General features: G+C 35.0%; 1 protein-coding gene across 2 annotated transcripts; it reads right to left on the reverse strand.

The window, feature by feature from the left end:
* LOC149780263 (uncharacterized) lies at nucleotides 1–27,932 on the reverse strand. 2 transcript variants are annotated; one of them, XM_089937075.1, is made up of 6 exons: nucleotides 27,441–27,932; nucleotides 26,394–26,483; nucleotides 18,784–18,935; nucleotides 14,604–14,811; nucleotides 8,604–9,434; nucleotides 1–5,756 (listed from the first exon to the last, which is right to left on the reverse strand). In XM_089937075.1, exons 3-6 carry the CDS (start codon nucleotides 18,890–18,892, stop codon nucleotides 3,302–3,304), a joined length of 3,603 nt encoding a protein of 1,200 aa, XP_089793201.1. In that variant the 5' UTR covers nucleotides 18,893–18,935; nucleotides 26,394–26,483; nucleotides 27,441–27,932; the 3' UTR covers nucleotides 1–3,301. The 2 variants fall into 2 exon arrangements, with proteins under 2 accessions (XP_089793201.1, XP_089793200.1); XM_089937074.1 differs by lacking the exon at nucleotides 26,394–26,483.
* Nucleotides 27,933–27,998: the final 66 nt, after the last annotated feature.

Below are 27,998 nucleotides of genomic sequence, written 5' to 3' on the forward strand. Positions count from 1 at the left end.
TCATATAACATTTTTCATTAAATATTTCATTGCCAAATAAAATTGTCTTATATCAGCAAATGTACCATTTTGAATATATTTTCTCAGAAATACTGCATTTGCTGGAATGTAATATGATAAACATGTTATTGAACACTGTGTGCCACTGAATTCAGAATAACTTAATAGATGTTGCACCCAGTATTAAAATGATTTCATTAACAGATACATATATGAAAATGATATAGAAACAACTTAACAAGAGATCCAAGTAGGCCTGAAATTGCTTATGTGACTTGCATCTGCCTAATAATCAAATGCAGCTGGCCAAGAAATGTGGGTTAGTAGGACAGTGTGCTAATATTTTGTTCACTGCTAAGGAAAACGATTTTAATATTTCTGAAGTTTTGTGTCATCATCCATATTTGATGGTATATCAGCATCATATATAAACAAATGAAAATACTTATTCCAGGATTTGTTTGCTAAAAGTTGGCCAAATTCAATAGAACTGTTCTTGAGAAATCATGTAAGGGTTTTTCCAATTTTAGTAATAAAAATGGTAGCAATTTGGAATGGCAGATCAGTAGCATTTGAATAAAATATGTACTTTTATGCATGGGTGTTATATGTAAAATATCATCACTTCTTGTTGAGCATTATTGAGAATAAGCCTTAAACAGGATTTTCTATTTTCAGTAATGGTGGCTGTACTGGATCACAGAATAGTAACATTTGTATGAACTTGAAAATCTTGTATGCTAGAATGATATCAAATAAATTCTGTGAAATTCTACTTAGCAGTGTTTGTAATAATGTGTTCAATAGATTTTTTAAAATATATTGACAGACTGGATGATAGGTCAGCATCATTTGTAAAAAAGGCCTTTGTTAAATACTATATTTATGCATGCAAGATAAAAAGGGATACACAAGCTTAGATGATCTGAAAATATTTTTAAAAACCACTATAAATTGGAGAAATGCATGTATACTGCAGCAGTTAATTATCATAAGGACACTTTTATGTTGACTTAGGAATAATGGAAACCATTATTCCAGTTATAACAAAGTACCACTGCAGTTCTTATGTACGGTAGAACCTGTCTTGAAAGACCACCTTTTTTTCCCAAAAAATTATTGTCTCTCAAGACAGGTGGTCTCTCATAACAGGTCACAATCCTATATAATCAATAAATTTGTGCACTGAGAATGTGGTCTCACAAGACAGGTGGTCTCACATAGCAGTGGTCTTTCAAGACAGGTTTTACTGTAATACTGTAGAGATTATATATGTATGATGTGTGCAAACATACAGAATAATGAGTTTGAGCCCAAGTTTTCAAAGTTTTTCTCAAGTATGCTGGCAAATGTTTACACACAATAAATGACGTATTTTCAATATTCTCAACAAATCAATTACTAAGCACATAAATTATACACCAAACTGCCTACAGTCGGAGTTTTTAAACACACACACCTGTACTTGAACAGCAAATAAAATTATGATGACTGAATACAACTGATGTCACAGAATGGAACCCACCTGCTAAGTAAAATTAATAGTTAAAACACATAAAAATGAGTCATTAGAGAACATTTTGAATGGCGTTGGAAGCTGACTTTGGACTTGGAAGCCGATTTTTTTAAAAGGATATCAATACAAAGGTTATTTTATTGCAAAGCAAGCTGACCTCAGATGCCGACTACTAGATTCTTTTAAGTGTGCTGATTTATTTTTTTAGCTTTGAATATACAAAGACGGTCGAGATATGGAAGCTAACTTTGGTTCCTTTTCAACAGTATTCACAAAAAGTTTGACAATAAAGTAAAACAATGGAACAGTTTTTAAAGTTGCACAATATAGTGTTTTGTGCATGAACATCAATGACCCAGCATCATCCAGAAGATGTGGAGAAAATAAAATCACGTGATGAATTCGTGAAGGCCAAAAGAGAAACAGATCATTTTGCCGACAATATGATCATTAACATGGATGAAACTCTAGTGTACTTTGATCGCATTCCTGGATGGACTGACGATAAGATGGGCATCAAAAGTGTGAGAATTAGCAAGACTAGTGCAGATTTGAAAAAAATCTTCCTTTTGTTCTTGCAGTTTCCACATCAGGTGGTGTGTTGCCTCCAACAATTTTTCACGGTATGAGAAAGTTAAAAAAGTATTTCATGTACCAAAATAATAGACGGTACGTGTGCAGGAGAAGGGTTGTGTTGATGAGATGCTGCTGCAGTGGATTAAAGAGTTTTATCTCAAGTACAGTTTTATATTTAAAAAATAAAATTTCAATTGGATTGCAATTTCCGACATGTAATTTTCGAATGATTTAAAAGGTGTCCCACAACTTACGACTTGAAAACAACGATGTGTCCCAGAACATACAGTGCAAAAAAAAATTACTTTTAAAATTAATTTATGGTGTCCCACCAAATACGGTGTCCCAACATATGCGGTAAATACGGTATTAAAAATCTAAGACGTACCATCCATCAGACTTGGTTATTTTCAAAGACTTAAAATCTCTGTGTCAGACAAGAATTTGGTATATAATTGGAATAGGAATTTTGACAGCGAATACAAAGTCAACACTAGTGGTTTATATGTGCATATGGTCTGAATGCATGCCAGATAATGTGCTGATACGTTACTCTCAATTACTTGTCAAACTGACAAGGCCACAAAAATTACATTTTTATTTTCCTGTCACTGGAAATTTCTAGAACTAGTTACATGACCAATGTATTTAATTATATGTTTGTATCTTTTTTCCAATTATTTGTTGTCTAAAATCTGGTTATTTCAACAACAACAAAAGAGAAAGAAAGGAAATACATAAACTTGAAAACTATTTGCTATATTAAAAAAATTTGTAGTTTCAAGTTTCCTCAAAATTAAAGTTGACCTTATTCCTATCTATCAATGTACTATAAATTATGCAATTCATCAATATGTACATGAATCATAATCAGGAAAACATTTTTTTAATTAATAAATCATTATGCAGGCACATATTGCAAAAGAGTTTTTGTCTAGATTATCTATAATATATAGCAAAGTAAAAAAAGAAAATGCATTGGATAATGTTGCATTGGATTGGATCTTCTGACAGTTCATGTTTGTCTACATACTATAGCAACTTTAAATTTATTCAAATTTGGAATATTTACCAAATCTGCATTCCACGGCTATTTTAATATTAACATGAATTGAATTTTTAAAATTTAGTTCAATTATAAAATTTGAAAAAAAGAACACACCTATAGACACATTGTAACTGAAAGTTTACTGCACTCTCAATTAAGAATTATCTCTGTGTATTTAGAGTTTTTGGCCTGTGGACAGGGGCATTGGACCTTGGGAGTGGCAGATTCCCAAGAATAATATCAGCTGTTTTCTCAGCCATCATGATGACAGGTCCATTTAAGTTGCCACTGATCATGCTTGGCATGATAGAAGCATCCACTACTCGTAGCCCTTCCAGCCCAATCACTCTGGTCTGTGGATCTACCACAGCCATTGGATCATTTACACTGCCCATTTTGCATGTACATGATGGGTGATATGCACTGTCAGCCATAGTCCTATTAAAGTTGTCAATTTCTGCATCTGTTTTTACATTTGGTCCAGGTGCCAACTCTTCACCACGAAAAGGATCAAAGGCTTTCTGTGCCAAAATCTCCCTGGACAATTTTACTGACTCCCTCATTTCATGAATGTCATTTTCTGTTGATAGGTAATTTGCAACAATTTTGGGGTGGTCTTTTGGATTTCTGGATTTTAACTTTATATACCCTTTACTTGTAGGCCTCATTGGCCCTACATGTACTTGGTATGCATGACAGTCTCCTGTCTTCCTCCCATGATCTTTCACAACTGATGGCAGAAAATGAAACTGAATATTAGGATGTTCAACACCAGGGCAACTCCGAATGAATCCACCTGCTTCCAAGTGAGCAGTAGCCCCATCCCCAGTCTGTCTTAAGAACCATTCAAGACCAATACGAATCATATTATGTGGAAACTTCCACTGTGCCGAGTACAGTGTTATTGGCCGAGTACACTTTTGTTGTACATACACCTCAAGATGATCTTGCAGATTCTCCCCAACTCCTGGAAGATTGACCACAACTGGGATCTCCAATTTTTTCAACTCATCTGCATTTCCAATTCCAGACAGCATCAAGACCTGTGGAGTATTGATGGCACCACCACTCAGTATCACTTCTTTCTCAGTGTAAACTTGTTTTGTAATGCCTTTTTGTTGATACTCAATTCCAATAACTTTATTTTTGTCAGCAAGCAATCTGGTAACAAGGGCACCTGTCTCAGCTTTCAAATTATTTCTTTTGAGTGCTGGCCAAAGATATGCCACAGAAGCACTCCATCTGCGTCCTTTATAAATCGTCATGTCCATCCATCCTACGCCTTCTTGCTGAAAGCCATTCATGTCATCTGTGAAAGGATAACCAGTCTGTATACCAGCTTCAATGAATGCCTTGAAGAGGGGGTTGTTACTTTTTCCTCGGGACACATACAATGGACCGTCTCCCCCACGATAATCGTTTGGCCCAAGCTCATGAGTTTGTGCCTTACGGAAATATGGCAAGCAATCTGCATAAGACCAGCCGATGGCTCCTTCCTTTTCCCAGCGGTCATAGTCATATGCATGTCCTCGAACGTAAACCATAGCATTCAGAGACGATGACCCTCCCCATACCCGCCCGCGAGGCCAGTACATGACACGATTATTCATCCCTCGTTCTGGCTCAGTATGGTAGTACCAGTTGTATTTCTCATCACACAGGTTATACATCAATGCAGCTGGCATGTGAATTGTCCATGTATAGTCCTTGGGGCCAGCTTCCAAAAGAAGAACTTTGTTGTCTGGATTTGAACTGAGCCGATTAGCCAAAACACACCCTGCAGATCCAGCTCCGACAATAACATAATCATAGTTAGGAATATTGTTTTTAATCTGAGCTCTTTTTGATGATGTTGTACAGAAGTCTCTCGTGGAAATTTTGAACGGTAAGGGACTGACAGATGTGGAGTAATATCGAGCACCCGTCTTTCGTTGTTTACCAGAACCATCATCTAATAAAGGCTTGTTCCGACCGCAATCTTCACCATCATCAAGGATGTAAGTGACTGCTTCACGAACATTGTTCACAACGTAGTCTGCATATGCATCCAATTCTCCTTCTTTACCAACACCTGTTAGGACAGCAATTTTTCTCTTGACCATGGCATTGTTAGCCATCTTCAGGTCATCCAGTGAGTCGCCTACAACCACAACTTGAGAGGGGTTAACACCAAGTTCTTCACAAATAAGATGGATGTTGTGAGGTGATGGTTTTGCTTCAAAGAGAGGGTCGTCACAACAAACCATGATGTCCACATAGTTCAGAACATCAAGAGTTTTAAGATCTTTAACTGCCAGCTCTCGGACTTCCCCAGTGCATATTGCTATTTTTACTCCAGCTTTCTTCAATGTCTTGAACACATTTTTAATGTCAGAATCAAGAGCTTTGGTAGTTTTTTCAGTTCTGGTATCCAACTGTGTCCAAATCTGATTCACAATTATCACAGCTTCTTCATAATTGATACCTTCCTTCCTTAAGATTTTGACTAAAGCACCTTTGACCATGCTTGGGCTACCATCTGCCAATATTCCCTTCTGGAGCTCTTTCTTCTGTAAGCAAAATCCAAGTTCTTTAAAAATCTTGTCCCTAATTTGCAGGCTTGTTACTTCTTCCAATCTATAAAAATAGAAATAATGAATAGATCTTAGATAAAAACAAAATAACATTTCTATCTACAATAATCGTGTTGTGAAAAAAAATGCATAGTAATTGTCTTTTGACCTTGAACCAACCAATGCTTTTTCATGCTACTGTATAAATTAACTGGCTGAGTGCGATACAAATCAACTGTGACAAATGGGACTTGCTACGTATTCTCAAACTCATGCTGGTGGTTCAAGACTAAAAATGTGGACATTTTGTAAATTAAAGTACAAGAATACAAGAATCACAAAAGTTTAGGATTTTTATGACCCGAGTTCTTCAACTAGCATACCAAATTTTAGCATGGATGTAGTGTCAGTGTCATACCCAATTCTGAGTTTTTCAAATTAAGCATGAGTTTCATGATGAGAACTTTATAAAGCATATACCATGTATATACTCACTTATATGTCAAGCACAGCTGCAAGCAACACCATAATTTGTGATTTGTTGAAACAATATCTTAAGCTCAAACTCAAGAACAACCATTTTATGATTTGCAGGCCTAGTGTTTATGAAAATTTTAAACTTCAGTTTAAGCTTGTTTCAGCCAATCTAAATTAAGTCCCTTATCATTGGTTACACACAAATCACTAGTATTTTAATACAGCCATTTCTTAAATCTTCAGTAAAATAAATCATGTAACTGGCTAAATAACAGTTAAAATATATGGAGGGAGCTATGTTTTACCATTGTTACAGGGCCCCGAGTGGCCCAGTGATCTAAAGTGCTCTCCGTTACGAATCACTGCCATCTCACCTCTGTCTGCGCCGGTTTGAGTCTAAGATTCAGCCAATGTGGGTATGTGAGAAAGCTTGCCAGTAGCTTCTTGTGGGTTGGTGGTTCTTTCCGGGGTTTTCCCGGGTTCTTCCTCCACCATTAATACTGGCCGCCATGTATAGCCTATCGTGTGCTGAAAAATGGCATTAAACCCAACAACAACAACAACATTTGTTACAGATACAGTTAGGAAGAATATCAAGGACTAACTAGAATATTGTTCTAACAACACATGTACCCCATCAATAAGGAATATCTGAAGACAAATTCAAGATGCAAGACCAATCAGTGAAGTCCATAGTGTCACAACTTGGCTCAATTTTGACAAAAATGAAAAGGTGAAAACCGAATTTGACTTTGGACTTCCTTTTTACTAACAGCCATACAAAATTTGATTCAAATGGATGTAGATCTACAAAAGTTATCAAGGAGAAGCATTCTTGATCCATTGTCAAACTTTCTAGTCAAAGAGGGAGTCCATAATTGAGTCAAATTTAAACACACAAAGTTAATTAGATTTGTGTTTGTAAACTGCCCAACCGAAAATCAAAAAGATCCACAAGTTTTTAGTTTATGAAAATGTGGACAAAAATGCTATAATGGCATTACAGATTCATTCAGCTCAAGTGTACTTACATACAAACATGTCTACCAAATTTCATTTGTCTATCTAAAATGCCTAATGCTGAATCACGCTATCAAGGTTTTCGTTAATAAATTTAGTCCAAAATCCAAATAAAATTTATCAAACAATTATGGATGCTAGTGGTGGATGGGGTGGTATAAAAATTGAACTTATGTTCATATCATATTAATCCTCATTCCAAATGAGGATCAATACATGAAATCCTTATGTGGTTACCTGGCAAATGATAACTCATTATGCAAGGAAAATTTATATTTCTTATTAGGTTTAATGGGGGACCAAAACTAAATAAAAATTTAAAGAAAGAAAGGTAAAAACCAAACCTGATATTGATTCTTATCACATTAATCCCCACAAGTCTTAGAGCACCTTAGTAGAATAGTTGCTACATGGTGTTAACTAAAGGATAATTTTTAAAAATTTACAACTGACCTAGTTTTTCTCAATTTTAAGCCTCAAGACAAATTTTGTTTAAATCAACTAAGTCCTTTCAACACTTTTTTTTGTGGTGGAAACTAAATTTCTGTTTGACAAGGTGAAAATGAACTTCAGCCATTTTATGAAATAAGGCAGAATATACAGGCCACAGTAACGACAATTATGTTTGGATTTTTAAAATCCTACTTTATGTTACATTTGTTAAATTTATGCAAACTTTCTTTATAATTTTACATTTCTGCATGATTTTTTTTGTCAAGAAAGAACTTTAAGTACAACAAGATGCATTACATTTTTCACTTGATATGTTTCAACATAGGAATGTACCATCTGCTATGTTTCAACATAGAAATGAACCGTCTGCTATGTTTCAACATAGAAATGTACCGTCTGCTACAGGCCATATATTTTGAAAAGAAAACCCTTTACTCTTTTTCATTTTGAATTTGGTCTTGTAGAAAAGATAATAAAAGCTAGCTCACAACTTGGCAAAAAATGGGGAAAAAATCCTGATAGAGAAGCTGATAGTAAGCAGACAACATATTCAACTTCTGAAACATTTTAGCACTTTTATGGAATTATGAATAAACACCAGAATGCAAACCATACTGATCAATTTGAAGTGCATCATCCATTATTTTCTTAGGTTTTACCAACACTTCAACCTTCAATCTTCAGGTATAATTACTGACTATTACCAAATAAAAATCTGTTTAAGAACGTTTTGAAAAACTAGAAATGTGTTTGTGCAACAATGATGTCCAACAACCACAGAACCTGAAAAATGACCAAAGCAAAACTTAACTGGACAGATAAACTTCTGGATGAAGAGACAGGGACAACACTATATGCCCATCCATATCATTACTATGGCTTCATCTCTAAATTTAAATGCTTCCTTTATCATCTTTTTTCTTAATTTTTCTTTTGTTTCTTGTTTTTTTTTTTCACTCACCTCTTACACAAAAGATCCATCCAATTCAAAAACCTTGAATGGGTGCAAAGTAAAGTTCCATGGAGGTCAAAAATAGCAAGCTGTATTGGCAATTTCTTGGCTGAATTTTCTGTGGGCTGTGCATTTTCTGTCCTGACATCAAATGGTTCAATAAGAAAACGCTCTTCAGGTAGGTACTTATAGTACTGGACCCAGTCCTTTTCTGGAAGAATGAGAGGAAGTAAATCAGTCACACTCTGAATCACATGATCTGCATCAGGGAGAAGATCATGAGAGTTTCCAACACCACTCAGAACCCCAATATTCCAGCCAAGTTTTGCAGCTTTCCCCATTCCAACATCTGCCTTTGTGTCCCCTACCATGACAGCATTGCTGGGATCAACCCCAAGTTTCTCACAGATTTTTAATGCTGAAAAAGGGGACGGTTTTGGTTCTATGTTAGGATCATCTCCGCACATTATACAGTCAACATATTGCTCCAGATTGAGCGCTTTTAATGCATTTGTGGTTGATTCTCTCGAGTCTGAAGTTGAAAGTGCAATTTTTACACCATTTGCTTTAAGAATCTTGAACAGTATTTCCAGATCTGTTATAGACTTCAAAGTTTTTGAAGAATTTGTGTTTCCCTCTTCCCAGCAAGCACTTAAGATTTCTTTTGCTTTTTCTTCAGTGTATCCTGCCTCCTCCTTGAGAAAGGATACAAGTTCTCTTGTGATTATTGATTTAGTGGACTCTGCCAGAAGGCCGGGAAGAAATTTCTCACTATCAGAAGAATAACCTAGCAGGGAGTTAATCTTGTCCTCCAGCATCAATCCAGTCTTGCTTTCCAGTCTAAGCAATTAAAAGAAGCACTGTCAGTTAAATAATATCCTAAAATAAACAGCTGAAACTTAAATGTGAAAATCATTGAGCACAGAGGAGAAACTGTTCGTAATACATGCAAAGAAAAAAACATGTTTAAAAATTCAACTTCGCCAAAATTCTCTTCAAAAGAATTTCAATGACAGGCAGCAAGGCTTATTGATGGGCAGTGTGACGGACTGAGACTATGAGTCCAGGATTCACCATATTGGCTTATTTTGTACATGAGCAAGGCACACACACACACCACCCAATTTATCCAACTGTAAACTGACTAGGTTTGGGGAGTTAAACCTACTGAAATCTCTGATCAACGAAGAGTCATTTAAATCAAAAAATCATTGAATTTAGGTTTCTTCAGGCCATGAAAATTTGGATAAATTGGGGGTATGTGAAATAATGAAATTCACAAGAAAAATTTAAGCTTGTTTTAACTAAAGCTACTTCCATGGCTCGACCAGGCCAAATGTCCATTCTTTTTACTACATATTCCACACTCTAGAACCATGACTCTGGTATTGTAACCCAAAATCTATTATATGTCTTCCACTATAACTGCATAAACAAAGTTTAAAAAAATAACAAAAGTCAACTCTACTGTCTCAAAAGGAATTCCAGGAATTCAAGGTAAAGACTTTTTGTTTAAAAAGATGAGTGTTGCAACCATCTTTGATAATCTTAGTGAGAAGATTTTTAAATTAGCCACTGTGGCAGTGACAATGGATGTTAAGATTGGCACCATTTTCATTCAGGATATGCAGATACAGTTGGCACTTTTGAGGAAAACCTCATCCTGAGAGGACCATCCATTCAGGAGAATTCCTGACAAGATTTTCATTATGTTTAATGTGGCAGCCATACTGGAGGTCAGATCAGCATCATTTTCATCCAGAACTAACTAAATATCATAATTAATCTTCCGGTGAAAACCCCATGCTGATATGACTGTCCATTTAGGAGTAGCAAAAACAATATTTTCAAGATGGCTGCCATGATGGCCATAATGGATGCCAAATCGATACCATTTTTATCTAATGCCAACTCAGCAACTTAAGAAGTCTTGTGGTGAAATGCCATGCTGATATGACTTTCAATATGGCTGCCATGTTTACGCTATATTAGACATCACATGAGCACCATTTTCATTTAGAACCAAGTAGACATGATTATAGACAGTCTTTTAGTGAAAACCCCATTTCGATATGACAACATATCCAACAGGAGTAGTGATAACAAAGATTTCAAACTGATTACCACGGTTATATTGGAAGACAGGTGGCACCATTTTCATTTGGAACCAAGTAGAGTTCATAAAAAGTGCTTTAGTGGAACAAAAAATGTTGATACAACCAAACATTCAGGAGAAGAAGCAATAAAAAGATGTCCAAAATGGTAGCTATGGCAATATTGAACATACTGAATATCTGAGCAGCACTATTTTCATTAAAGATCAACTTGACTTTGGGATAAATGTATGTACAACATTCTTTGGTTGTCCTCCAAGTAATTTAGAATAAGTAGCAATAGGAAACTTGTGATAGCAGACAAATCAATTTTTAATGACAGGTGGCAGACAACAGGTCATCTCAAGGCACTTTTGGTCTATGACCAGTATATGCTAAACTATAAAAATTAAAAATGTCTGTAAATTTTTATATTTGGCCCTAACATGATATCATCTTGCAGGTATAGGGGGTTTCACGGTTAGTATCTCCCCTTGGAAACACCAGAGGGCATCTTGGTGCAACTCACTTCTGGATAGTTCAATCAATTAAGATGGTAGACGTAGATCAAGAAAATGTGACAGACCACTCACATTATGCAAGCAGGATCGATATCTCACTATCTTAAAGAGAAATTCTATCAATATTTATTTGATCAATTGTTTTTATATCTTTTATTTTTTTTCACTAACTTATGCTGCTCCCAGCTTTCCAATAAATATTCTCTGCCCATTTCAGAACTTCATTATCTTTCCATTACTACCTTATGCTCTAGATTGTATTATCTGATTGTGCGAAAGTGTATCGCTGCTGGTGGCAATCAGAAATGATGTCTAAAGACCCCAGCAAATTTGAGAGTTATTATGTGTCAGCATAAGAAAAATCATGCTGAAAGTTACTGCATGTACCGTCCGATACTTGATGTTTCAAAAGTATTTAAAAAAAGGAAACAAAAAAAACGTCATTGGGCATGTTATTTAATCTAAATATTGTACGATATTTAAACCCAAATATAAATAAATATTCTGTCTGCATTAATTACACTCCTTCATCATTATGATAGCTAATATAATTATTTCTTTGTTAAGTTCCTCTGAATATATTAAAATACCATGTTCCATTTTTTTGAAAAAAACTTTTCTGGTTTAAAATATTCAGCATTACAAATCAGCTGACATATCGATTTCATGTTATAATTTTCTTATTGAACTTGTGTTATAACTCGTGTTATAAATGAACTAACTCAGAAAGAAGGATATATCAACATATGAAGAATGCAAATTGTTGAGATTGTTTTTGTTAAAGATATATAGCCAAAAATGTGCAATAAATGTTTAAAACCAGAGAGCAAAGTGAAATATTCCTACAAATATATCTGAAATAATGGATAATGAATCTATATTATCAGGTATGGACAGTGTATTTAATTAATTGATATCATTTAAGTATCGAAAGTAAATATTATTTCATTATCTGATATAATGTAAGTATGGACACTGAATCTAATTATCTGATTTAATGTCTATAATTATTATTCTTGTATGAACACAAGATGTTTGACATATATAAATGATTTATTGGTTTAACCATAATGATCTGTAGTACAGCTAAGATTCCTTCCTTTGTTGACTTTATGTTTCGCTAACCAAATGTAAAACAGTGAATCATCTGGAACTGGAAATTTTTTGTGGGCATGCGCTTTGGAGCTAAGGGAGGTAATTTTAGGTGCTACGCTCAGTAACTCCATTGCAACTGTGAAACCCCCTATAGGCAAACATATAGCAAGTTTGGCAAATTTCCATCCAGTGTTGTAGGACAGTTAAATGGTCAGATGGACAGATAGACTGACCAACAGAGGGAGATAGACTGACAAACAGAGGGACAGATAGACTGACCAACAGAGGGAGAGATGAGACTGATAAACAGAGGGACAGATAGACTGACAAACAGGGACAGATAGACAGACCAACAGAGGGATAGATAGACTGACCAACAGATAGACTGACCAACAGAGGGACAGATAGACTGACCAAAAGAGGGTATCAGATAAACAGAGGATATGATTAGGGCAAGAAACCTACTTTCTAATCTATGCTGTGGTTTGTAGTGGTCAGGAATAGTGAGCTGTAAAGATTCTCTTACACTACTGAGGAAGAACTTTAGTGTGACTGATTATAGACGTACATTATTTCTGAAACATGGCTACAATAAAATTATCATTTATAGCATTCCTCTCATTTTAAAGCAAAACATTTATACCCATTGACAGCTATGCAATTAGCTTTAATTGTACTTGTATAGCAATAATTATTAAACTAAGCATAATTGTAAGTAATTGTGAACTCACGGTAAATGATCATAATCTTTGTCATTTTCAGTTCAAATACTGTTTAAATTAGGCCGAAGAATCAAGCTGTTAGACTCTGCCCTAAGGGGATTGTTTACTTAAAATCTGTGAAAACTGTGGAAACTTTAAAACCTCCTGCTTTTAGAGTATGAATGTTATAAATGTCACATTACAATCTTCTAAATGAGTCATTCAAATTCTTGTCATATTACAATCTTTTAAAATAGTCAAACAATTTCTTGAAATCTTACACTCTTTTATAAATGTCACAAAAGTTTTTGTCATAATATAATTTTCAAAATAAGTCATAAAAGTTCTTCTTACATTACAGTCTTCCAATTAGTCATGCAAGTGTTTGTCACATTACAATCTTCTAAATGAAATCATAAAATTTATTGAGTTCTAAATTTTCTAAATGAAGTCATAAAAATTCTAATCACATTACAATTTTCTTATTGGGGGCGCTCACCAGTTATTATGTACTTTTGAGAGAGTGACGTATGTAAGGTGAAGTTGTTTGCATTTAAAACATGCACAATGGAGAGAATGTTGGCATACCTCTATGCTACATTAATGTAATGTGGATGATATTTCTTTGGATATTGTACTTTTGGAAATTGTACATGATTTAAGCACACTGCTAACTAAAATGACTGCTCCCTTGTGCTAAAAAAATCAGCCTAATTAGTCTAAAGTACACTATACATAGCAGCTATAAAAATAGGGAAAATGAATTTTGCCAGACTAGACAATACCAGCTTCTGAAAGTGCAATGAATGAATTACCAAATATATAAATGTAAAAAAGTTATCAGCTCTTTTTCATACAATTTACCTCTGAAGTTCAGGAAGTGAAAAAGACCAAGTGGAGCTGTGAAAGGTACACATCTGGAGTAAGGTCAAGCTGTAGACTCTATAACCCATATTACACCCATCAATCATACACCAAAATAAAGGGAATTAAAGGTTCTTGGAACAATACCTACGATATACAAGGTCTTTTTTAAATAGGCAGTATAACCAGTGAAGAAACCTGAGGAAATTCTTTTTCTTTAAAATTCTAACTCAAAATATGAAACTGTAGAGCACCAACTAAATGAAGTCATAAAAGTTCTTGTCACATTATAATTTTACAAAATTACCTTGAGTACAGATGATTTAATCTTTCTGATAACTGTGAAAATTAAAAAATACAATCTAGACTGAGTTTGAGCAATTTTTTACAGAACAGTATTAAAATAACAAAATTTTATTATAGTGGTACAACTCATGTGAGGCCCTTCTCAAGTGATGTCACCTCTTTTATAAGGCCAACACCAGAATAATATATTTTAGCCATTTGTTTCCCTCAAGAGAAGCTACTCATTCTATAAGGTCACAATATTTAAAGCAGAAGGGGCGTTTCTAAGAATGGGAAAAATGTGCCTCCAAAATGAGAGTTTTTAACAAATAAATAATAACTAATGGTTCACTATGTCACACTGGAATACTGAATACACCCGTTAATGTTATCATTTACCCCTTGGAACCTCAGGAAACAATTCTACAATATGTAGTATTTATTGCTTACTTCTTTATTAGACGCGTTATCCATGGCTTCCACATGGAATGAAAGCAAATTAATGTCCCATCTTTGTCAAATATCACCAGCTCTGCCTTTTTATTTTTCCATGTCTCCTTGGTTCTGACACTCTTAACTGTATCTGACTTGTGTCTGAACAAAACTCCATTCTTGCTCTCTTTTCTTAAGCCTGACTTTGAATGGAATGCTTGGTAGACTACAAACAAAAAAAGCAACACAAAATGAGTGACATTGAATGGGTCCCCTGCCGACTGTGTAAGGTCACCCTAAGTGTACAGTCATGATGAAATCTGTGCATGACTTTTGTGACAAAGCTATAAAGTTAGAATACAGATTTTGAAAGTATCCATGTTTTATGCTTTATCTCTTAGAACATTTGAGTCAAAATGAACAAAAGGAAAAAAGGAATCAGTGACCTTGATCCTGAATCAAATTTACTGTCTAAGGTACAAGAAATGCCATCAGCAGAGAAAAAGAGCTGTACCCCATGGTTCTTCTATGTACCTAATACAGCTTTAAAAATAAAATAAAAGAATTCCTAAAATACTGACCTATTGCCATGACATTTAAGATAGGACACTGAATTGAAGAATGCAATATATCATCAAGTGGCAAAATATTTTATAAAAGGACATTTAAAAAAATGACATCTATTGGCCTTAAACAGCTCTTTAACCATGAATACAATCTAAAATACAATGAGCTGGCAATGGTTTGAATATGGAGCCTGCTCCCAAACTTCAATAAAAGGAAAGTAAAAAACATTAACAATGAATCTAATCAAGGATGAGGTCAGACATATAGATGGCTATTCACATGGATGCCAAAGTGTTTTCTATGCTGAGCTTCCACCATTGTTACACACCATGAGCAATAATCCATTTGCTGCTTTACTGCCTGTGACTACCTATACCATGATTTCCTCATTTTTCATGAGCATGCATAAAAAATGTGTCATCAACAACACATTATGGAACATTATGTAACATTATGTAACAATATCCAGCACATCAATGAAAGCATCCATTTTATTATTTTATAAGATTTTGGACTTGGAAGAGAAAGTGAAAAAGAAGCAAAGTAGATTATTGCCCATGGCCTGAGACAATGATATTCTGACAAGCTGGTTTCAACAATAATCCTGTGATATTAACCTAGAAGATGGACCCACATTGTGGTTTGCAACATGGTAAAGATGTACAAGTATACCAAGTTTACACTTTAATCTTGAGCCATGACTCTGACCTCAAAGATATCACCCCCTTAAGAAGTATTAGCATTACCTTCTAGCCATGATATACAAATATACCCAGTGTCATCTCTTTATCTCTTAGAATTGAAAAGAATATGATCCCAGTCTGATTCCTTAGTCACACTCAACATAGTCAGAATACCTTCTTCTTTTGACTGGGACCAAACTACAAAACATCAGAACTGGGTGGAGGCTGGAATGTTTGCAATAGTAGCATGCAAAGTATTACATAATTACAATTAGGTTACTCCCCCCCCACAATAACAAACATTCATTTTAATAGCAGCCGAATTTATTATTTAAGAGGAATGCTGACAGTCTCAACAAAAACTGGTTTAAGAAACCAATGCACTTAACCTTCTCATAGGAGAATTCACTACTGTACGCTGGCAAATGACTTGGCCACATTTTGGCTGTCACAATTTGACCCAACAAGTAAATGCCTTCACCCTGGTGTATCAAAGATCAAAGGTAAATGTATAACAAGGTAGTGTGAGACTGCTAGTAGGCTGCTCTCATAACATACTCTGAAAAGTGGAAATTCAAGTATGCCCAAGATGCAGCAATAGCTATAACCAGACAGGTTTTTATTCTCATGAAAGAAAAGTGGAGAATCTGAAGTTTGCTTTGAAGGAGACAATCCCAAGCAGTGACAGCAAAAATCACTCCTCTTTGGTAATCTCCTGGAATCATTTACCAACATGCTAAGTAGATAAGTATGTATTATGGCTGGGGAGGGGGGATCTGTTGAATCATTGAGAAAAGGTGAGAAGGTTTTAGCAGACTGATGACCCAACTTTGACTGAGAGTGTCCACTGCCAAGGCTCTCTGATCTAGCACTGGAAAATTGGAGTTTGTTATTTAGTTTTGTAGTGAACATGTCTACTAATGGTTTCCCACATAGTTTTAAAAGCACCATGTGCTATGAATTGGTGCAGAGCCCATTCAGTGAGGCTGGCATAGCCCCATATAAACAGGCTATTCACAAGGATTTTCCTCTTGCCCAAAATATGTGGGTCTCAGAGTGATCTCTTCCATGACTGCCCACTTGAGGAGTTTTCGGACTTCCACACAAAGAGAAGGAGCAAACTTGAGGCGCACTACCATGAATGTGCTGTCAGAGCCAACAGGCAGCCATAACTCTATTATGACTTGTGTGGCTGAACTAGACATTATGAGAAGCCTCTGGTGAAACCCCCATGCTGATACAACTCTCTGTTAGGTAAAGTAGCAAAAGCAAGATTTTAAAGATGGCTCTCATGGTGGCTGATACTGGATGTTAGATCACGATCGTCTTCATTCAGCATCCACTAGACCTTCAGATGAATGAACCATAAAGACTTGCTTATAAGTAGAGTCAAACTGCAAACAACAAAGATCCCAATCTGCCATTGCATAATGCAATTGCAGAGCAGGTATATGTTGCTTGCTCTGCTGATATTGCTCCAAGAAACTGCACAGTGCAGCTGGACTTGACTTTGTAGGTGAGTATATATGATACATGTAAAGTTTCACAGAAAGCCTGTAATTAACAGTAGATTAGTAGTAGTGATAATAAACTTCTGCTAATAGATGGGTCATGGACAAATGACCATCCCAAAAGCTCTTCTGGGCTATGACAAGTAGAGCTAAAAACTTGACTTAACGTAATCATATTTCATGTTAACTGGACAAATGACCAATTCAATTGCTGGCTAATTGTAAATAGCAGGCTGGACCACTGACCAATTTAACAGCTGGCAAAGTGTGAATAACATACTGGACTACTGCTGGCTAAGTGTGACTAGCTGACTGATTCCCTAGCTCACCCACCTCCCTTTTGGCATCCGCTAATTGTTGTTTATTCAACATTCCAAAAGACGTCTGCCCAAAATGAAGCTCAGCTATGTGTCATTTGTAAGGTCATAACATCTTGTGTGTTAAGCTTTTTAGAATATTGTGGTATACCAAAGGTCTCGCAAAATCACCAAATTAGGATGTAGAAACTAAACAGTTGTGAGAAAAAGTGAGAAAGTGTAAGCAGACTGATGACCCAGCTTTGACTGAAAGTGTCCACTGCCAAGGCTCTCTGATCTGGAATTGGAAAATGTGAGTTTGTTTTTTAGTTTTGTAGTGAACATGTCCAGCAATGGTTTCCCCCACAGTTTTCAAAAGCACCATGTGCTATGAATTGGTGCAGAGCCCATTCAGCCCAATATTCATGAAATTTTCAGTATGAGGCAAACATTGCTGGCCCTTTAAAAGGTATTACAATTTTCAAAATAAATTGATCATTTTGTGAAAAATACCATGTTAATTATGGGCCATAACTCAAGTTAACAATTATGCAGAAGGCTGAAAATAAAACCCTTTATAGTTCTCATCAAAACAATGTTTCATACCAGATTTGTTACTAGTGAAGTTATCTTATGGAAACCAAACTCACAGTTGATGGGCAGACGGACGGAAAAACAAACTGACATACTAATGTGATTCTGACAAGACTCTACCCACATTAGTGAATGGTCAAGTTTACCAAAACCTAAGGTATATAAATATACAGCAATTTCTGGTTTGGTTCAATAACCTTTTTTTTAAAGACATTAACTGTAAATACAATGGCCCTGATGGCAGACCAGATGATCATAACAAAAGCTATACTAGTATGTCTTCTTCTGTGGAGGGTGGTGGCATATATAACTTGGCATTTCTTATTCAATTTTCAAGAATGTTTACTGTATACTCCAAATTTATATATGCTTAAGCACAAATTACTTTTTTTGATTTAAAAAATATTCAAATGTGAAAAAAGAGCAATTTAACTATCAAATTAGCATCTTATCAGGGTCTATCTTAAACTATGACAGTTGTGTTCCTATGGGTGCTTTATTGGACAGGTACCGCTGTACTACTCTAATATTTCTTGGTTCACAATACCTGTTGGGAGGAACCTTGTTTCCTGTCTCTTGATCAAGCTTCTTGCTAATACAGACTGCCTAAACAAGAAGGGAAAACTCTTCAAAACTCCAGTTGGGACACTTGCCATCTCAGATGTTTACCGTTGCAATAGATCTTCAATAGCTTATTACCTACAGAAAAAGAGAAATTAATCATCAGGAGAGCTAAACATGGAAAATACTTTACTGCAAGGATATACATACATACATACATTCATACATACATACATACATACATACATATATATATGTATAGTCACAAAACAATCCTAGTTGTCATGGTGACACCAATACAAATCAGCATTTTCAATCTGACAATGGCCAAATATTTTGCAGTGTACTGAATACAATCAGTGATTTGTCATTTGATAAAGAAGGTATTACAGTGGTGCTCATTTAATGTAAAACCAAGGACTGACATACACTGAATCATTTCTCACAAAGGACTACAAAATATTTAAAATTTCACTTGTCTAATAAATTTCCACAATAAATGATCATCTCCTTTGGACATTTTTTTTTAAATTCATGAATTTGTACATGATAAACTTGGTTCAAAACCAGCATTGCTTAGTTAAGATATGCTGTGGAAACCAGTCAGGAAGAAACATGATCAGGGGCCATAACTCTTAACTTATAATGTAGAATATTGGAAATCAAATTCCTTCAAAGTCTCATCAATAAATAACTGCATGCCAAATTTGATTAAAATCCATTAGTCTTATGTAAAGCTGCAGTGTGTAAGTATGTATGTGTTTGTAAGTTTGTATATATATATATATATATATATATATATATATATATATATATATATATATATATATGTAATGTCAGTATTTATGTATGTATGTATGTATGAATTTATTTTCCAGAAATACAAAGTGAAATATGTAAAATGAAATTATGGTACTGCAAAATAAATCACCCCAAATCCTAGAATTTCTAACACAAGTCCTAATAGCTAAAGTTCTGAATAAACTTCATTGGTATTCCAAAATAAAATCAACACTGGAAGTGTTGATGTGCCTGTAGTGGCCCGTACTGTGTTGATGTGCCAAGTCTTTTGTTTGATCACAATAATACAATCAAAGAATATATCCTTATTTGAATTTCACTATAAATCCAAGTCTCTTCTGCCAAGAATGTTATTTTGAGCATTTTGTATTTCCAGGGAAGAATGAATTAAATTAAATAATTTGAATAAATTCCAGCCCAAATGAAATACCAGACAAAGCAATAATATAGCTGATTCTGCTCAGATCCTACAGCATGAATCAATAGTTTCAAGATAAACAAAATTATATAGTCCTCTACATGACCTCATGTTACAATCAGTGTTTTCTAAAAAGAACTATTACCTAATGAAAATTTCATTCTGGAAGGTTCCAAACGCTTACAAGATAAAATCATGCCGGTATTGTATTCCTGCAACATCAAACTTAATAATCTTTGATTTGTTTTTTTTTTTTTTTTCATCTTGCCAATGAAAGTAAGGGGATTGTGATCACTAAACACAATAATCAGAGAAGGAACTGAACTAATATACACTTCGATGTGTTGCAAAGCCAATATCAAAGCCAAACATTCATTCTCACTAGTAGAATAATGTCTCCGACGCTTGTTTAATTTCTAAGTAAAATATGGATGATCTACGCCATTTTTGTCCTCTTGAATCTATAATGCTCCAACCCCAACATCACATCAAAAGCATCTTGACATTTTTTCCGACCAATTAAACTTTCTACTGTTACTCAGTAACTTTGTCCGCATTTCAGGAATTATGGAAAAATTGGAACAACATTTCCGATAGCATCCAGCCATACCCAAAAATCGCATCAGTTACATTTACTGATATGCAGAGGGAATTCAAAGATAGCCTTGAACTTAGCATCTATAGTTTTAACGTGTCTGTGTCCGACGATATGTCCACGAAACGTAACACAAGCAAGATAAAACTCGCGTTTTGATAAATTGATTGTCAAATTTGCATTAGTGAGTCTGTCAAAGGATTTCTGAATTGTCTTTAATTGATCTTTCCAGTTGTCGCTGTAGATGATAACATCATCGATGTAAGCATCGCAATCATTTAGGCCAGATGTTATCTTCATTAAACATTGAAAAGTACAAGGCGAATCTTTCGTCCCAAATGGCAACAAGTTACATTAATAAAGTCCATCTAGTGTTACGGATGCCGAAATTCCCTTTGTCTTTTCCGTCAGTGGAATTTGCCAGAATCCTTTCAAAGGTCGAATATTGTGACATATTTTGCATTTCCAATTTTATCAATGCAGTCACCGATTCTTAGCAATGAAAATAAATCTATTTTTATTTAGCCTTCTGTAGCCAAGGGATCCATCGTCCCAAACACTTTCAACTTGTTGGCGTTTCGAATCAAACGGGGGATTCTTTAGTAACACGGTCATCACATTTGTATGGGCGATTCTATGTTTTTAAGCAACAGGTGTGCTTGAAACGTCGACAAGTTGACAGTGTTTGGGACACCCTGTCGACAATCGGGTCAAAGTTATAAATAAATAAATGAAACGAATAAGGCTTGTGCATCTTTTTATTATCTGTATGCTTTTCGTTTTTTGATGGAGGTACAAATAAACGGGAGGGTGTGTCAACGCCGGCCACTTCCATCAGGTACTCTACTAAATCGCAGTCCAAGTGGAGATCCTTCTATTTTTTCGAACAAAGATACTAATGTGAATACTTAATATTGAAGCAAGGTTTGACAAAATGGGAATACATATTTATCTTTTAAATTATTACTTAATAATTTAACAATTTATTCTTACTATGTTATTTGTGGATTCATCCAAGTCTTTCCCAGCACACATGGCTGGTTAAAGCTTTTAGAGGAATCCCCTCGTAACTTTCAAGATACCTGCAGGTTTAAAAATATAAAGTTTCGAGGTTGTTCTAAAATTCTTAAATTCCGTTTCTATACTCACCTCCCTTCATGTGTTATATCTGCTGATCGGCTTTCCTTCCCGATCGTCTTCGCCCAGTAGATCTTTATGACATAGTTTTATTTTATAATTTTGCTTTTAAAACTTTGCCGTATATGCTTTTCGTTCGAGTATAATTCTGGTCTACATAGTCAAATCTGTTCCGAGTTGTCATTATTTATCGTTAGCTAAAATATTTTAAACTGAGTGCATGTTTGTAAATTTACGCCGTGGAAACCAGAGTCAGGAGGTTGGCCAAACAAGGGCCAAAACTTCTAAACTTGGTATTGCAAAACACTGGAAATGAAACCCATTCAAATTTTTCTGTTAAAACTGCTTACTAAATTTGACTGAAATCCAACAATCTGTGGCAAAGTTATGCTGTGGAAGCCAACTTAAGGACAGGCAAGTAGACGGTGTAATTTCTGTAAATGTTGAGGAATACTTAAAATCGACGTCATTCACGGTTTCAGCGATATAAAGCCGCATGCTAAATTTGGTTAAAATTCAAGGAATTCTGGTACAGTTATGCTATGGCAACCAATGGGAGGAGGATGGTTTTGTTCTTGTTTTTGTTGTTGCTGTTGCTGTTGATTTCAATGGCACCTTTAATATATTACTGGTCATATAATGCCGTGGAAATGGGAGCAAAGTGCCTTTCCGAAGTTTCTAACAAGCCAACTGACCAGGGCTGGCCAGGACAGGCAATGAAACCTTGACCCTTAGTATACAAGGCCAACTGAGCTCCCGTGAACGATAGGACATGCGGATATGATATCTTAGGGCCTCCATCAACTTTATCATGCAGGGCCCTATTTTCGTGAAGGCTAGAACTTATATGTTAAGTACACACTCCTGTGTAAATATGTGACCCTGACTACAAGGTCAAGGAAGAGAACACGTGTATAAAATAATGAATTGGTTGTTCTTTGTGATGAGACAACCCCATCCATAAATAACGTTAAATCAAGAAAACAACCTGTAAATAAAACCTTATGTGTTACAAAAAAAGTAAAGGACTCTGATTTTGACAGCAAAATAAAAGAGGTTAAGAAAACAAATTCTGAAACAAATGAGGGAAATATGTTTTACAACGAAATGGACATTTTTAAAAATAACATGCTCCTGTATTAACAAAACTCATTTACATGAATGTTCACTCAAACTCAAAATTGCGTTTTCATAGTCTTTTATTTGTTATATTGTTACAAAATTAACTATATGCATATAGTACTATCTTGAAGTCTTTATTATTATATTATATTTCGATTTAATTTAGTTACTCTGATATGCTGAGTCTGAGTATGCGCCAAGGCTGAGGTGCGTCAATACAACACGGTCATTCGTATAACACGTATATGATCGTGGATCCCATTTTGCTGGTTGAATTATATTTTTCCATGTAATTTACTTCAGTATAAGACAGCCTCTCCTGCATCACAGCACTCTTCTGACTCCACTAAACAGCGTTATAGGGCGATGTTAAGATTCTAGGTCTTAAACTATCTAACAGAAACATGCGAAACCAGCAAGTTTAGTAACGCTAACAAATAATTTCTCTGACCTACAAACTGAACATCTAAGAGGAACTTACAGTATTGCTAATTAAATCCCAAATAATCTTAAATTCCTATTACAAGTCCAAATGTTCCTAATGAACTCCAGTAGTCTTAAATCTGCTGATGGATTAATAGTCTTCAATGTGTTGATATACCAATAGTCTTGACTTTGTTCCTGTACCACAATGACACAATCCATTATGTCTCTAGTTAAGCTATCAATAACCCCAAAGTAGTGTTTTAGTCAAAACAGTCAATGGTCACTTTGTAATGCCAATTAATTATTTACATAAATAATTCCTCTCAAACTATTCACAAACTCAACCATATATCTGATTATTGATTTCCATAGCATAATATGAAATAAGAATGAATTGTATACCAAATTCCTTTATATACTAATTTCACACGTCCTAAAACACAATAAAATTTAATAGGGAAAAATCGGGTTTTGGGACTCGTATCAATGTAAATATCTTGTCTACTTCTTATATTGTAATTGAACAAATATCAGGTAGGTATTGCCCTCAATCACGGACAAAGATTAAGCACACGATATAAAATAAACATCCAAAAGAGAGGGACCACTATATATATCTGTTTAATACACCAATTTTGCAGACCAATTTATTTTTATTGAGTGACCGCTGCTTTCGTGTCAGTACCTTCCAGTGTTCTAAATTCTAGAGAATCACAGTTAAGCTGTCGGGTACCAGTAACGGGTATTCCACGGAAGGACGTTACCAAGTGGAATATTGATTAATTACTCTTGACGATGTTTGCTGTATCCAGTTGGGTTGATCTATATCACTATCACAGTGTGTGTGTGTGTGTGTGTGTGTGTGTGTGTGTGAGAGAGAGAAAGAGAGAGAGAGAGAGAGAGAGAGGATGCAAGTAACATGCATGGTAGACATTAGCAAATCTTCAAATTTATCGTGCCATCTTGTAAAAGAGCAATGAAAGAAAATGTTAAATTGCGGGAGGAAAAATGAAATATCATGAGGAAAAATCTGGTTTCCACAGAGAGAGAGAGAGAGAGAGAGAAAGAGAGAGAGAGAGAGATAAAGAGAGAGAGAGAGAGATTAACAACATTGAATAGTTATTCGAAATTGATTTTAAAAAATCGAAATGAAATGTTGGACACTGAAAACTAATTGAATGAACCGTCACCCTCTAAATGATCAATGAAAGTTAAACATAGAATTGCGAAACACAAAACTGATTCCGTGCGAAATAAGAAAGTGAAAAAGAAATAGCCATAACAGTTGCTCCACAAATGAAATTCAGAAATATGCCATAGTATTGTGGTCCTTATATTCAGTTTGATATATCTTTTGCATAGTCTGAGTTTCCTTGGACAATTCGATCCCATTTAAGATATTTTGACATTTTATGTTGGGGGGGGGGGGTGGGGTGGTGTCAAAGCCCATTACCTATTGAAAAGTTGGAATTCGCCGACTCCATCCAGTATTGGCAAGGGTAGCCACTTACTACTGGGCCTAGCAATATTAGATAACCTTACATCGGGACCTACCTGTATGAAATCGATAGGAAGATGATGATGTATATTCTCGAACATTACAGAACAATCACTGTCTTTAATTTATTGACAGTCCACACGAAAATATAGAACACGAGGTCAATACTACGTATGATACTCCGATATATGCAGTTTGATGCATTTGGACCACCTCTGCAATTTACGAAACGACACGTTGCGAATGCATCGAATTACTGTTTTATTGGCAACTTTTCGTCCACTCCCATATTTTATCAAATCACAGAAATAGGCATGGTAGTAGAAGAAGATGAAAGTTTATATTTGGAAGAGAAAATTCCGGCGAACAAAATGTATGACATCAGGGATCCATGGTAATGTGATACCAACATAAAACCCCTTTCCAATGTTGTGCACAAAATATTTGAAGAAAAGAAAAATGAACAAATCACGTGATATTTATTAAAACCGAAAGGGCACACAATTTTCAACATGTTCATTTTCAGCACAACGATTATTAAAAGATACCAGAAGAAACTGGGTTGATATGTGCCATTGAGAATAATATTTTAAACTAACTGTCTTCACATGTTACAATATGGCTGTAGAAACGAAACAAATTCACAATCGGAATATCAACGGCCTAGCTGTTTTATGACGCACTCCGATGGAGGCAATTCAACAAATCCATCAAATTTATGCTTATTCCTACAACTTTTTCCGAGTTAATTTTTTCTCTACTTCTCGGAGATGGTCGATAGGAATAACACACACACACACACACACACACACACACACACACACATATATATATATATATATATATATATATATATATATATATATATATATATATATATATATATATATATATATATATATCTTTTGTCCACAGACTTTGATGCAGTGGTAAGGCAATATAGTGACTATATGTAGTGACATGAATGAAATGCCACTGACATCTACGAATACTCCTATTTAGTCGCAATAAGTGAATTTTCAATAACACTTGGATAAGCTCAACATGGGTGCTTTTTCTTTACATGCTGTTTTCAAATAAAAGGATTCTAGTCATTCCTGAACCACCCTGACAGTAGTACTTAAAGAAAGGTACGAAAGCCTGTATTGGCCAAATGCAGAAGTTTGTGATGAAGACAATAACGCCATTCTTCGTGTATTTTGTTGATAATAATTACATAATGTTTTAGTCAAAAAAAATTATGATGGTCACCAAAATTAAGAGGAATGTTCATATTTTCTGCTCATATATCTCACTGAATGCTGAATGATTTATTATACCACAACTGGTTAATTCAGTTTTCTAAACTTTATTAATTATTGAATCTTCATTAAAATCTTTAACCATTGTCGTGGTACCTTAATAATGGGTTCAAGGAAATATATAAGAAAAACGTGACGTTGACCAGAACCAGGACCGACAAGAGGGTGGGTATATATATATATATATATATATATATATATATATATATATATATATATATATATATATATATATATAATTTAAAAGTAGGTATTTAAGGAACGTTGTATAATTCTCTTTGCTATTATCAGTACTCACCTCAACTACTTTCAATAGGGAAAGTGATAGCCATCGGTTTACAGGTTCGGTACGCGTGAAATATTATTGTCAGTCAAGGGACCAGGTTGCCTGCAGAAGACCAATATGGAAGCCCCCTGTACCTAGGCATCGTGATGTTTTCCACGTGCACTGTGTGCAAGGCCCAATGTATATGACAAATTTAACGCTCGTTGCATCTTGATAAGTCTTCATGCATCAAGATAATTACAATGCAATAGCTCAACACTATCACAATGCCGTGATCTATTTTGCGTAAAATACAATAAAAAATTGCTTATTTTAGTTCTATAAATACTTGTTTTCCGTAATACCGACTGTTCCTGAAAATCTAAATGACGCTTTTTAAAGTTAATAATATAAAACTTTAAACTCATTACTTACGATACGCGGTATTTAACTATACCACACCCACCCATCCATTAGGCCAATTCGTAATACCAACAGCCCTTAATAAAATGTGTCTAGTAAGATTAAGTTTACCCTGAAGGCTCGGTCAACCTAGCCTTTCCCATTGTACAGACCAGTTCAACTCTTATAAGAATAATATGTGCATGTGGCCAGTATGTATGTACAATTAAAACTCTCTGTAAAAGACATTCCATAGTCTTTGAATTTTGTTCTCTATATTTTACGATGCCCCAAAGTATGCAATGGACCAACCAATGGTGTAGATGCAGCTAGTATGGCAATACCATTTTAGAAATTTAAATAGACCCCATAGCAGATAAGAAAGTGAATTAACAACTTAACTCAATTTTTGTCTCTAGTAAATATACTTACTTGAGTTTAATGGCCACCAGCATTACAATGGTCATATGGTTCCAATTAAAGGTAAAGTTCTACAGATACAAGTAATAGTAGCAGCTTACAGCAAAGTCGAACAATACAAAAGAATTGCGCAAATACATTAGGAACATAAACTTTACATTTAACGTAAACACGAAACACTACAAGAAAGAAAAAATTCTTTAAATTGCTTGGAAGGAATATGAAATGATAAATAATTAAAAAAATTATTCAACAAACCTGACAAATTCAGTGTCTACTGCTGAGCCGAGCCTAAAACTATCTTCCTCGCTTTTTCGGTTTTAATCAGCATAGGTACAGAGGTGTGTTTGAAGATTACAGAGAGTTCCACCTGGATCTTGTCTGCTTAAATATCATGGTTTGCTGATGTCAACAGTAGTTAGGTCAAGTGCATCAAGTACAGTAAACAACAACCAACCGGTATTTCAAAGTAGGCCTTGTTCTAAATCTAGTTTTGCTAATATGGCGGTGCCTACGTGGCGTCACAAAAGCTGTCGTGAAGTTAAGTAAACGAAAGAAACATATAAAGGCTCCGACAAACATTAGTTATATGAATCGGGTTGCCGTAATAAACTGCTGATACGTCCTTTATATATGACGTCATTATAAACAAGGTACGTGTAAGGCTTTCCAATCAATCGGATCTTCCTCTGCCTTTTCGTTAAGTTGAGGAAGAAACGTCAGATGTAATTGGTCGCCATTGACAACTATATTCTGAACTAATTGTGTTCATATGTACAATACAAGCTCAAATCACATTATTTTCCCTATATATTC

Source organism: Sinohyriopsis cumingii, chromosome 16, assembly GCF_028554795.1.
Source record: "Sinohyriopsis cumingii isolate HCF-2022 chromosome 16, ASM2855479v2, whole genome shotgun sequence".
Taxonomy (NCBI): domain Eukaryota; kingdom Metazoa; phylum Mollusca; class Bivalvia; order Unionida; family Unionidae; genus Sinohyriopsis; species Sinohyriopsis cumingii.

Coding starts and splice junctions, on each gene's coding strand:
- LOC149780263 (XM_089937074.1), bottom strand. CDS start 18,892: ATGGCAAGTGTCCCAACTGGAGTTTTGAAGAGTTTTCCCTTCTTGTTT. Junction 9,435..14,603: donor ATAACGCGTCTAATAAAGAA/GTAAGCAATAAA, acceptor TTAATTGCTTAG/ACTGGAAAGCAAGACTGGAT. Junction 5,757..8,603: donor ATGGATCTTTTGTGTAAGAG/GTGAGTGAAAAA, acceptor CTATTTTTATAG/ATTGGAAGAAGTAACAAGCC.